This window comes from Zeus faber (assembly GCF_960531495.2).
Source record: "Zeus faber genome assembly, chromosome: 1".
Taxonomy (NCBI): Eukaryota; Metazoa; Chordata; class Actinopteri; order Zeiformes; family Zeidae; genus Zeus; species Zeus faber.
The window spans coordinates 35,305,623-35,317,843 of NC_137193.1; the positions used below are offsets into that span (position 1 = coordinate 35,305,623).

Genomic DNA, 12,221 nt, shown 5'->3' on the forward strand with positions numbered 1-12,221 from the left:
AAACGTCAGTGGTACTGTAGTACTCAATGTGATGGAGTGTAGGATGTTCCGAGTGACAGTGACAATGTCTGTGCTGCACAAGCACTTGCAGGAGTACATGATCACCGGTTTACTGAGGGACGTTGACACGGCGAAGCAGTATTTTTTGGGGTACTTCCGGGTGACATATACTGGGGACAGTACGGTGACTAATATTATTTAAATTAACCAGGGAATTGGATGGCAATAAGTTGTTTATTTATTTATTTTAGAAGATGGCCTTTTTTCTGTAAATGTATTCATTAGATTTTTTTTGTTGCTAATCTCAAAAAAGGTATTACATGTTGGGCAAGCTTCAAAAACATTCCTATATTATATTTAGTTGCTTTGTCCAACAATAGGTAGCCTAGTTTATAGTATTATTTATATTGTATACAGTAAGTATAATTATGATACAATGTCTCAGTTAACCGTCTTTAGCCTTAGTAACTGTTTAACAAAACACCTATTTTGTATTTTGTTCACTTATTGAAAGGGTCAATTATGTTGAAATTTTGCGCAATGCTCAATCAAAAACTGAGAGCATTTGGTGATACCATAAACAAAATGGCTGCCATCAGTCAAATTGCAGAAACAAGGCAGGGCTAGCGATGGCTGATCTGGGTTCAATTTGGTGGAAAGTAGGGTTTTATATTTTTCCTAAAAATGAGACAATACCACAAGCGCACTATGATGGGAATCAAGGGAAATGGACTTTTTTCAGCTATTGTCAAACGCATTGGTCATGTTTCAAGCAACACTAAATGCAACAAGGAGAAATGGGTCCCCGACCTGGCCGATTTAGTGTATTATTTGGTAGTATTCATAATCATTCAGGCAAAACAACACATTGAAATGAATCAACCTGGGAATGAACATGATTATAAACGTGGCATGCTGCTTTAATCGCCACCGCTCTCGATAGAACATCTTCTCCTCGCACCTTCCAGAGGTGTCCACTGACGAGAAGATGTTGAGTGGAGCCCTGCGCGCTCCCACAGAAGCCTCTGGTCTGATCCACAAACTCCAAAACCCCCTGGGAGAAATGCGGCAATGGGGCAAACACAGCTCCAGGCTGCGTAGCATGTTGTCAGAGAAAGTGGAACTGCATCACTCAGTCTCTCTGTCAGCCTGCCCGTACAAATGCATGTGCTATATACTCCGTTTGTACAGTATATGTTTTGCCTGTTTAAATGTCCTGTAGACGGAGGTAAACTTCATTCCTGCAACCTCCATCCCAAGTGGAGAGTCCGGATGTCCGAGTTCCATTGAACGCAGCACACTCTCCGGGTTGTCGCACACAATATACGTCACGGCTAGTGGCGTGTTTGGTGACAGAGGCTGTTTGCTTCACCTGCGCTAAAGAAGGAGAAGAAGGAGAAGAAGAGAACAACCAAAGAACTAAAGAAGGAGAAGAAGAGAACAACCCAAAAACTAAAGAAGGAGAAGACGAGAACAACCCAAGAAAAAAAGAAGGAGAAGCAGCGTCTCCAGGTCTCTGTTGCCATGGACACTGACTCAGCACTAGAGGTGGACGGCAGCGTGATGGAGGGGGTGAGTAGCAGCCAACTAACTAGCAGGTAACTTATTAACTGCCTAGTCGGTAATTAACTGGAAGCTAACTAACTAACTGGCAGCCAACTTACTGGGAGCCACCTAACTAGCATATAACTAACTGGCAGATAACTAACTAGCAGCCGAATCGCAGACAGCAGACTAACTAGCAGATTACTAACTGGCAGCCGACTAACTGGCTGCCATATAACTAGCAGGTAACTTACTAACTGACTAGCCGGCAATTAGCTGGCAGCTAACTAACTAGCAGCCGACTTACTGGCAGCCGACTAACTGGCGACTAAGTAACTGGCAGCCGACTAACAGGCAGCCAACTAACTAATAGCAGCCAACTAACTAGCAGCCAACTGGCTAACTGGCTGCCATCTAACTAGAAGGGACCTTAGTAACTGTCTAGCCGGTAATTAACTGGAAGATAGCTAGCTAACTAACTAACTAACTTGCAGCCAACTAACTGGCAGACATCTAACAAGCATATAACTAACTGGCAGATAACTAGCTAGCAGCAGACTAACTAGCAGATTACTAACTGGCTGCCATCTAACTAGCAGGTAACTTACTGACTAGCCAGTAACTAACTGGCAGCCAACTAACTGGCAGCTAACTAACTTACTAGCCACCAACTAACTGGCAGACATCTAACAAGCATATAACTAACTGGCAGATAACTAACTAGCAGCAGACTAACTAGCAGATTACTAACTGGCTGCCATCTAACTAGTAGGTAACTTACTGACTAGCCAGTAACTAACTGGCAGCCAACTAACTGGCAGCTAACTAACTTACTAGCCACCAACTAACTGGCAGCCGACTAACTAGCAGCAAAATAATTAGCAGATAACAAACTGGCGGCTAACTAACCGGCAGATAATGAAATGGCAGTCAACTAACCAGGAGCCAACTAACTAGCAGAGCGGTAAGCCTCTCTCCTCTCCCAGGGGGGGCAGATCCTCCGCGTTGCTGCTGCTCTGAGCTGCATCACCTCCACCCCAGTCAAGATGTTGAGGATCCGAGCCGGGAGGAGCTGCCCCGGACTCAGGTAGCACCAGGCTGACCTTAGCCTCTCTGTGGTTCCCTGCATGCTGGAGGCCTACTGATGACTTATTATGAAGTCATTAGTGAGTTTCTAGTACCTTATTAAGTCATTAGTGAGTTATTATGTTATTCATACTTTATTATTGAGTCATTATTGACTTTTTTATATTTTAGCTCATTAGTGAGTTATTATGTTATTCATACGTTGTTATTATTAAGTTGTTATTGAGTTAAGTCATTAATGTTAAGTTAAGTTATGTTAAGTCATTAGTGAGTTTTTATTATATTATTAGTATGTTATTAAGTCATTAGTGAGTTAATAAGTCATTATTGATTTTTTAGTACGTTAAGTCATTAATGAATTATGTTATTCATACATTATTATTAACTCATTAGTGAGTTATTAAGTCCTTATTGAGTTTTTAGTAACTTAAGTCATTTGTGAGTTATTAGGTTATTAGTATGTCATTATGTTATAAGTACGTTATTTTTAAATCATTAGTGAGTCATTAGTGAGTTATTATGTTGTTAGTATGTTTTTATTGAGTCATTGAGTTTTTAGTACTTTATTGAGTCATTAGTGAGTTAAGTCATTAGAGTTTTTAGTACATTATTAAGCCGTTAGTTATTATTATGAAATGAGTATGTTATTATTAAGTCATTAGTGAGTTATTATGTCATTGAGTTTTTAGTACTTTATTAAGTCATCAGTACGTTATTAAGTTAAGCTGAGTTTATTTGTGAGTTATTAGTGAGTTATTAGTTATCAATGAGTTATGTCATCCAGCTAACTGATGACTCACTGATAACTCACTAATATCACACTGACAACTGAATCTCTGGCTCATTCATCAGCATTTGCTTCTATGGATTAAATAAAGTGTCCATTTTCCATACTGTAATGTTGTATAAACCGGCTATTGCTGCTATTACAAAAACTCCTGCTAAAACTACTTCCAGACTGTTACTATTCATGCAAATTCGCATGACACTTTGAATTTAGAGGAAATGTTCTTGAAATGTGAAACTGGATGGGAGAGGAACTTTGCTGCGACCGATTTGGGGTCAATTGAGTGCGATCAGTAAAGTGATCTCCCTGTGCTCCCCAGGCCACAGCACCTTTCGGGGCTGCAGCTGGTCAGGGATCTGTGCTCTGGACGTCTGGACGGAGCTACCGTTGGCTCCACTGAAGTGTCTCTGAGCCCTGGAAAGATCTTGTCTGGAAGCCACACGGCGGACACCCAGACCGCTGGGTAAGGCTAGCCGTTAGCCTGTTAGCCAGTTAGCCACACAGCGGACAGCCAGGCTGGCGGTAATGCTAGACGTTAGACTGTTAGTCACATGGCGGACACCCAGACCGCCGGATAAGGCTAGCCTGTCAGTTTGGTGAGCTTGTTATGCAGACGCTTCATTCCAAGCGCTGTTTGTTAGTTTCTACCACATCACCCAAACAAGTTGTTGTTTGTTTGTCCTGACTGTGAACGCTCTGCTCCAGGAGTGTCGGGCTGCTCCTGCAGGTGGCGCTACCCTGCGCTCTGTTCACCGAAGACTCCTCCAAACTCTGTCTGAAAGGAGGCACCAACGCTGAGATGGCTCCTCAGATAGACTATACCGTGAAGGTACTGTGTATTATCCAGACTAGACCGTGAAGCAACTGTGTTCCGATTAGAGATGCAAATTTGAACACATTTCCTTAATCAATAGTTAGGGTTATTACCTTAACAAACAATTCTCGATTAATTGATAACGTAAAATCTCAAAAAGAAAACTTAAAAACGGAGAAGTTCAAGACAAGATTCGCTGAGCTGGTTCACGCAGACATTAATATTTACGACTTGTCTTTGCACGAGTTGAGGATTAGTTGTTGAGCAACAATAAACATAGTTTCCTCCTCGGCACCCGTTTTCTACACACTTGTTGTTCTTCCAGAAGCCTCTGTCTACTTCTACGACTACTTCCTGCTCCACTGAGTTAAGGGACAGTCCTGTTCCATCTCATTACGAATAAAAACCCTGTGTGCCCGGTGCCCCGTCACAGCGTCTCCCCGTTGCTTTCTGTTGCTATGGGACTTAATTTTGTAAAAACTGGATGTTTTTGTGTGCACTTCTGTAATGACCAGACTTTTATTTGATGCTGTTTATTATAATTATTATTATTTATTTTATCCTTTTATAATTTATTTTTCATTCATAAGGTTTTTTTCCACAAAGTTTATTTTTTTTTATTACCTGTGGACATTTATTGAGTTGATAAATGTTTTATTTAGTATAAGTGCACTGCAGAGACAATGCAGACAATAATAAATGTAAAACATAAATGTCAATATAAATTCAGCAATTTTGTCTCTTATTTGTTGCTATTATGATTAAATTGGTGTATTTAAAAAAAAAAAAAAAAGAAAAAAAAATATATTGGCATCAGCCATCGACCGCCCCGATGTCGGCAAATATGGGCATCTGCCATTGGAAAAACCCATATTGGTCGACCACTAATCCAAACTACACCTTGAAGATACCGTGCATTATCCAAACTACACTGTGAACTTACCATGTATTATAAAGATAACACCGTGAAGGTACTAAGTATTATCCAGCCTAGACCATGAAAGTACTGTGTATTATCCAGACTACACCTTGAAGGTACCGTGTATTATCCAGACTACACAGTGAAGGTACCGTATTCAGCTTCATTATTTTAAACTGGACCTATTATGTTCCTTTTTACACAATTAAGTAAATATAGTTAATATATAAAAAGTTAACGTATGTATATGAGGTCCCCCAAGCATGTTTTTGAAGTTTTTCCTGAAAATACCACTTAGATTATGCATTCTAGCCATTCTAACATGCCTCTATACCACTCTACTACTCTCAGGTGGCGGGCAGTTCTAATTCTGCTGTCTTTATGTAACGTAGTACTGCGACACAAATTTGAAGGGTGTGTTTCACCACATGTTTTCTGAAATAGACAGCTCACAAAAAACTGACTGAGTTGTCTTATTTCACAGTTTGTGTGATAGGAGGTCCATCAGTGACCAACATGTATGTCCACAAGCACTGAAAAAGTGAGTTTTTCATAATATGTCCCCTTTAAAGGAGTTTAACTGAGACTGTCATTTTATTCTTAGGTTTTCAAACCAATCGTGGAAAGATTTGGAGTCCACTTCGACTGTAACATCAGAATGAGGTGAGTAGTGCTGAAACAGTCCAAAGGTCAAAAGCCATCCAGTACATAGTATGTAGTACACAGTATCCAGTTTACAGTGCCCAGTACACAGTACACAGTGCCCAGTACACAGTACACAGTGCCCAGTATCCAGGACGCAGTATCCAGTACTCAGTATCCAGTGCCCAGTATCCAGTGCCTAGTGTCCAGTGCCTAGTGTCCAGTGTCCAGTGCCTAGTGTCCAGTGCCTAGTGTCCAGTGTCCAGTGCCTAGTGTCCAGTGCCTAGTGTCCAGTGCCTAGTGTCCAGTGCCTAGTGTCCAGTGCCCAGTATCCAGAGCCCAGTATCCAGAGCCCAGTATCCAGAGCCCAGTATCCAGAGCCCAGTATCCAGAGCCCAGTATCCAGTACACACCATTGAGTACACAGTATCCTGTACACAGTACCCAGTACACAATATTGTGTACACAGAATCCAGTACGCAGTACACAGTATCGAGTATGCAATACACAGTATCCAGTCCACAGTATCCAGTCCACAGTATCCAATACACAGTCCACAGTATCCAGTACACAGTACACAGTATCCAGCACACAGCACACAGCACACAGCACACAGCATCCAGCACACAGCATCCAGCACACAGCATCCAGCACACAGCATCCAGCACACAGCATCCAGCACACAGCATCCAGCACACAGCATCCTGTACGCAGTACAAGGATACAGTATGCAGTACACAGCATCCAGTCCACAGTATCCAGTACACAGTACACAGTATCCAGTACACACCATCTAGTATCCAGCACACAGCATCCAGCACACAGCATCCAGCACACAGCATCCAGCACACAGCATCCAGCACACAGCATCCTGTACGCAGTAAAAGTATCCAGTATGCAGTACACAGCATCCAGTCCACAGTATCCAGTACACAGTACACAGTATCCAGTACACACCATCTAGTATCCGGCACGCAGTATCCGGCACGCAGTATCCGGTACACAGTATCCAGTGTGCAGTACACAGTATCCTGTACACAGCATCCAGCACACAGTATCCTGTACATAGTATCCAGTACACAGTATCCAGTACACAGTATCCTCTACGCAGTACACAGTATCCAGTATGCAGTACACAGCATCGAGTCCACAGTATCCAGTATCCAGTATGCAGTACACAGCATCTAGTATCGGGCACACAGCATAGCATCCGGCACGCAGCATCCGGCACGCAGCATCCGGTACGCAGTATCCTGTACACAGTTTTTGCTGTGGACTGTTAGCATGCTAAGCTGCTAACTATGTTTGAACAGAGGCTACTACCCCAGAGGTGGAGGGGAGGTGATTGCTACGGTGACTCCAGTTAAAGAACTGACTCCTGTCACTATGTTGGAGCGAGGAAACATAACCAAAATCTACGGCAGGGCTTTCGTCGCTGGAGTGCTGCCCTATAAGGTGCCTGGACATCCATGTACTACATGTTATGTGGCTCGACTAATGGAACTACTGTAGCCATCTTGTTTGTTACAGCTACGCTAACTGAGTTGCTGCGGCCATCTTGTTCGTTGCAGCTAGCTAAAGACATGTCGGCTGCTGCAGTGAGGACTATAAGGAAGGAAATCAAAGAACTGTACGTCAACATCCAACCACTCCAGGAGAAGGAGAAGGCCTTCGGCAACGGCAGCGGCATCATGTAAACACCCTCTTTGGTCTCTGAACAGGAAGTGAAATAAGAATGTGAACTCTGATCTCATTTGATTTAATTTCAGAATTATTGCGGAGTCGTCCACAGGGTGCGTGTTTGCAGGATCTGCTCTGGGCAAGAAAGGTATGACTTGTTTTTGTCTGGGTGATGTGGTACAGCAATTTTATGGTTGACTGGGTGATGTGGTACAACATTGTCTGGGTGGTGTGCTACGACTGTTCTTGTTGTCTGGGTGATGTGGTATAAATATGTTCTTGTTGCCCGGTTTATTTGCCAAAACTGTTGTTTGGGTGGTGTGGTACGACTGTACTTGTTGTCTGGGTGATGAGCTAAGATTGTTGCTATCTAAGTGATGGGGCACGACTGTTTTTGTCTGGTGATGTGGTACAACTTGTTTTCTGGAGATCTGGTATGACGTGTTGTCTGGGTGATGTGGTGCGGCTGTTGTTCTTGTTGTCTGGGTCAGTGTTTCTCAAATGGGGGTACTCCGACCCCTAGGGGTGCTTTGGAATACTGCAGGGGTTACTTCAAAAATGTAAAAGAAAATGTAAAGAAATATTGGTTATGTTAAAAAAACACATACAACACACATACAGTACATTTATGTTAGTTATTTATTTATTTATTTATTTTTTCTCCCAATGCTCAGCTGAAAAACATCTAAGAGGGGGTACACTACAAAAAAAGTTTGAGAACCACTGGTTTGGGTGATATGGTATGACTGTTTTTGCAGTATGTGCTGGTGAGTTCCAGAATCCAGCCTCATTAGTGAACTATGTCAGTCGTTTCGTTCAGATTCAAACTGTTCAATTGAAAGATCATATGGAGGAAGTCGTGAATACTTGTGGTACTCTTCCAGGAGTATATGCAGATAAAGTTGGCATCGAAGCAGCTGAGATGTTGTTGAGGAACATCAGACACAATGGCTGCGTGGACGAGTTCCTCCAGGACCAGGTGAGAAAACTGGTAAACTGTACTTGTACCGTTATTACTAATACAGTGGTACCTTGACTTACGAGTTTAATTTATTCCGTGACAGAGCTCGTAATTCAATATGCTCGTATAGTAAATCAATTTTCCCCATTTAAATTAATTGAAATGCCATTAATCCGTTCCAGCCCCCAAAAAACACCCTAATTCGTCCTGTTACGTGTTTTTAAATAAGAAAAATGTATTTATAAATAACAAATATTGTATAAAAACATAATAAAAGAGAATGTGAAGATCATTTTTGCCTTCTCGCAGATGATACCCTCCGTCACGTTATCTCCTGCGAGCTGCTTCTCCGTCAACCACACCAACAGCAGATTCTCCATCTTTTCATGGCATCTTTTCCGCAGCTTAGGAAATATTTTAACGCCCTTGGCTGGCGTAGTACCCTTTATCGTCTCCTTCTGCTTCAGTATGGTACATATCGTAGAAGTACTACGCTCGTACTGCCCCGCCAATTCCATCAAACGCACACCTCGCTCATGTTTCTTATTATTTTGCGTTTTAAGTCAATGGACATCATCCGCTTCTTCTTCTCAGCACTTACTTTTTTCGGACCCATGGTTCGGAGAAAAAAAAAAAAAAAAAAAAAAAACTGCACAAAAAGCACAAAAGCGATGCTTCTACGCTCCGCTAACCACGTGAAGTGAAGGAGTGAGAGGCAGGATGCTGGCCGCATTCGCTCGCCACGCCAACCAGCAGCGGTGCACCTGAAGCTCGCTCCTCGCTCCTCGTAACTCACATTTTTGCTCACAAATCAATACAAAAAATCGACGGAACGACGGCTTTTGACTCGGAAAACTCGTATGTTAGTGCACTCGTAACTCAAGGTACCACTGTACTCTAATTTCACCCTAACCCTAACACACTAATGCAGCCATTCCCAACCTATGGGCCGCGGCCCACCAATGGACGGGACTGTCCCCCCTGTCCGCCTTTCCTTTTCAGTGTGCCTGATGCTAGCCAACCATCCATTTTGGTTATCACCGCAAGTTTAAAAGTGAACAGGTGCACGTCGATCGTGGTCCGGCTTGGACGTAGTACGCCCTAACATAAGTTCCTATCTATCAGCGATAATGCATGTTTAGCTTGCTACTTCTGAGTTGACTCAGCGATTCAGAGAGTTCCTCCCTCTTGGTTTTAGGGCCGACTAAAAGTATTTCTTTCTTATCTTTATTTAGTTGTAAGAATTGTCTACTTATCCAAACATTTATAGTAGGTCCAAGACAGGAAAAACGTCCTTCCTGTCGTGTAAGTTCTGAAGCAGTTCAGGACACATTCAGACAGACCAACTCAGCTCTCCAGACCATCTATGAGAATATTGTGATCAATGGTGTCAAATGGTCGAGTCCAAATTAACCAGAATTGGAACGTTGACAAGTGTCAAGTCTAAATCATTGACTATTTTGGTGAGAGCAGTTTCTGTGCTGTGATTGGCTCTAAAAACCGATTGCTTTCTCAAGTACCTTAAATAAAAAAGGAAAAGTTGATCTGGACCTGTAGTTACCTAGGACCCCAAGTGTGATTTCTTCAACAGTGGTTTTCACAGAAGCAGATTGAAAAATATCAGGAAAAAGTCGAAGTAGTTGGCCTTGAGCTACTGATACTGGGACGGAGAAGACTACAGTGCATCCTTCAGTTTAACAAAGGCCTGTTTTACTGGTTCTTACTGCTTTCTTCGGGTATCATTAGTCCCAATATGAACAATGATTTTATCAATCCTTGTGTGATCAGACAATATCTGGGGGTTTTATTATTGATGTCACTGACCGTTGCGCCTGGGAAGCAACATATTTTAGCATCTTACCACTAATGTCTCTATAGCAGAGTCTCCCACGAAGGAGGCTTGATCCGATGGGGGTCCATGGTTTTGAGGGTTGTTTTTTTTTTTTTCCTTGTTTCTTTGGGTTTTTTTTGTTATTCGCCCTCTGGGTGGGCCATCGTTTGTCCTCATTCTCTCCTGCGCATCTAGTCAGCAGTGCTCGTTTCCAATTTTTGCTGATTTTGTAACGGTTCAAACCTGTTCTGCAGCCGTACGGTTGGTCTGCCGAAGCCTGGTGTGGAATGAGCTGGCATCGGCCGCTGTTCCAGACTGGACCACAGCTCTGCTTTTGTCTTGGGCTTTGTTCCCAACTTCATCCAGAAGTTGGTATTCTCTCTGGTCAAAGAGGGCTTTACTTAGAGTGGCTCAGTTTTACCAGGCTTCAGAAAAGTTATAGTGTCATTTATAGACAGTTCTTCGTTTTGAGCCTGCCTAGCTGTGCTCACCAATAGGATACATGGGTAGTGTGTCTTAAAATTCTTCAACTAAGAAATGATCCTGGTTTGGAGTACAGCAATCTTCTATAACAGTCGAGAGCAGTATGTGCATCTTGAAGACCCTGAAGGGGGGCTGTGCTTTGTCCACACACCACACTGTAGCTAGTTCTGGTGCTAATCCTTTATAAACAGTTGTAAAATAAGAATCCAGTTGTTAGATGGAGCCGCTGTTTCCTCTCTAAGCGTGCTGGAACTGGTAAAAATAGAAGCAAAAGACATCTGCGCAGCGCAAAGGACCTCAACTTATCTCAACAGACCTCAACTTATTTATCTGGTCTCATCTTTCCTCTCCTGCAGTTGATCATCTTCATGGCGTTGGCTAAAGGAACTTCTCGCATTCGAACCGGAGAGTTGACTCTTCACACCCAGACGGCTATCCATGTAGCAGAGCGGTTAACACAGGTGCCAGGAAATTACTTTTATATCATATTTATATCATATGAATCATGTTTATATCACAATCATATTTATATTACATTGATATCATATTAGTCATATTTATATCATATTGATCATATTTATTTATGAATAACATTTCTATTACAATCATATTTATGTTATATCATAATCATGTTTATGTCATACTCATAAGGTCGTATGAATCATATTTATATCACAATCATATGATTGATACTGTATGAGTTTCCGATTTTATAGCCAAACCAGTATTTAAAGGTTGCAGAACTAGAATGGCTGACTGTACTGCCTGTTTCTGTGTTTCCTGTTTGTTTGGATGTGACTTCTCCTTGTCTGTTTCAGGCAAAGTTCACGGTGACGAAATGCGACGACTCGAGCAGCAACTTCATAATCGAGTGTCAAGGAACCGGACACAGCAACAGAAACCTGTAGTGCACGTTCACACAAACACACACAGACACAAGCATCGGTGTTTGATAAATACTGTAATAAACCAAACTGACAAACCGTTTCTTCTGTCCTTTAATTGCTTTGTTCTAATATCACCTCAACACCTTTCGTCTTAATATTCATGTTGGACATAGAAAGTTCTAAAAGTGAAATGTAAAGTGTGTGTGACTGGATTTATTCATATTTATTCTGAGGAATAGATAATAATCAAATCTAATAATGATCTAAAGCTCCTGCTGCACAGCTTTTCTCTGGGTGCCGGGGTGGTGGAGGGGCCGTGTGTCTGGCTGTCTGTTGGTTGGGCTCCATTTGCCCCGGTGGGGTTGATGTCGGGGTGCCCTGTGCTTTGTGTGCTCGGTTGCTTGTGGCCAGTTGGGGCATCTCACCGGTTGTGGAATGGCAGACCTCACTTTTGCATGGCCGTAGGTAGCATGGACCCTGGGGGCCTCAGGCCGTTTTGGCGGGTCTCAGTCTCCTGGGTGCGGGGGCAGGCTCCTGGCCTGTAGTCGATGCCCTGAGCCTGCGGCCCGGGTTCTGTACTTGCTGG

At 42.6% G+C, this 12,221-nt stretch overlaps 1 protein-coding gene across 2 annotated transcripts; it reads left to right on the forward strand.

The window, feature by feature from the left end:
* Nucleotides 1-1,350: 1,350 nt before the first annotated feature.
* rtca (RNA 3'-terminal phosphate cyclase) lies at nucleotides 1,351-11,721 on the forward strand. 2 transcript variants are annotated; one of them, XM_080011788.1, is made up of 11 exons: nucleotides 1,351-1,598; nucleotides 2,532-2,632; nucleotides 3,738-3,881; nucleotides 4,124-4,247; nucleotides 5,756-5,814; nucleotides 7,107-7,248; nucleotides 7,365-7,486; nucleotides 7,563-7,621; nucleotides 8,358-8,452; nucleotides 11,105-11,209; nucleotides 11,567-11,721. In XM_080011788.1, the coding sequence occupies exons 2-11, from the start codon at nucleotides 2,592-2,594 to the stop codon at nucleotides 11,654-11,656; spliced, it is 981 nt and encodes a 326-aa protein (XP_079867914.1). In that variant the 5' UTR covers nucleotides 1,351-1,598; nucleotides 2,532-2,591; the 3' UTR covers nucleotides 11,657-11,721. The 2 variants fall into 2 exon arrangements, with proteins under 2 accessions (XP_079867914.1, XP_079867913.1); XM_080011787.1 differs by having other exon boundaries at nucleotides 1,351-1,572.
* The last annotated feature ends 500 nt before the right edge of the window (nucleotides 11,722-12,221 follow it).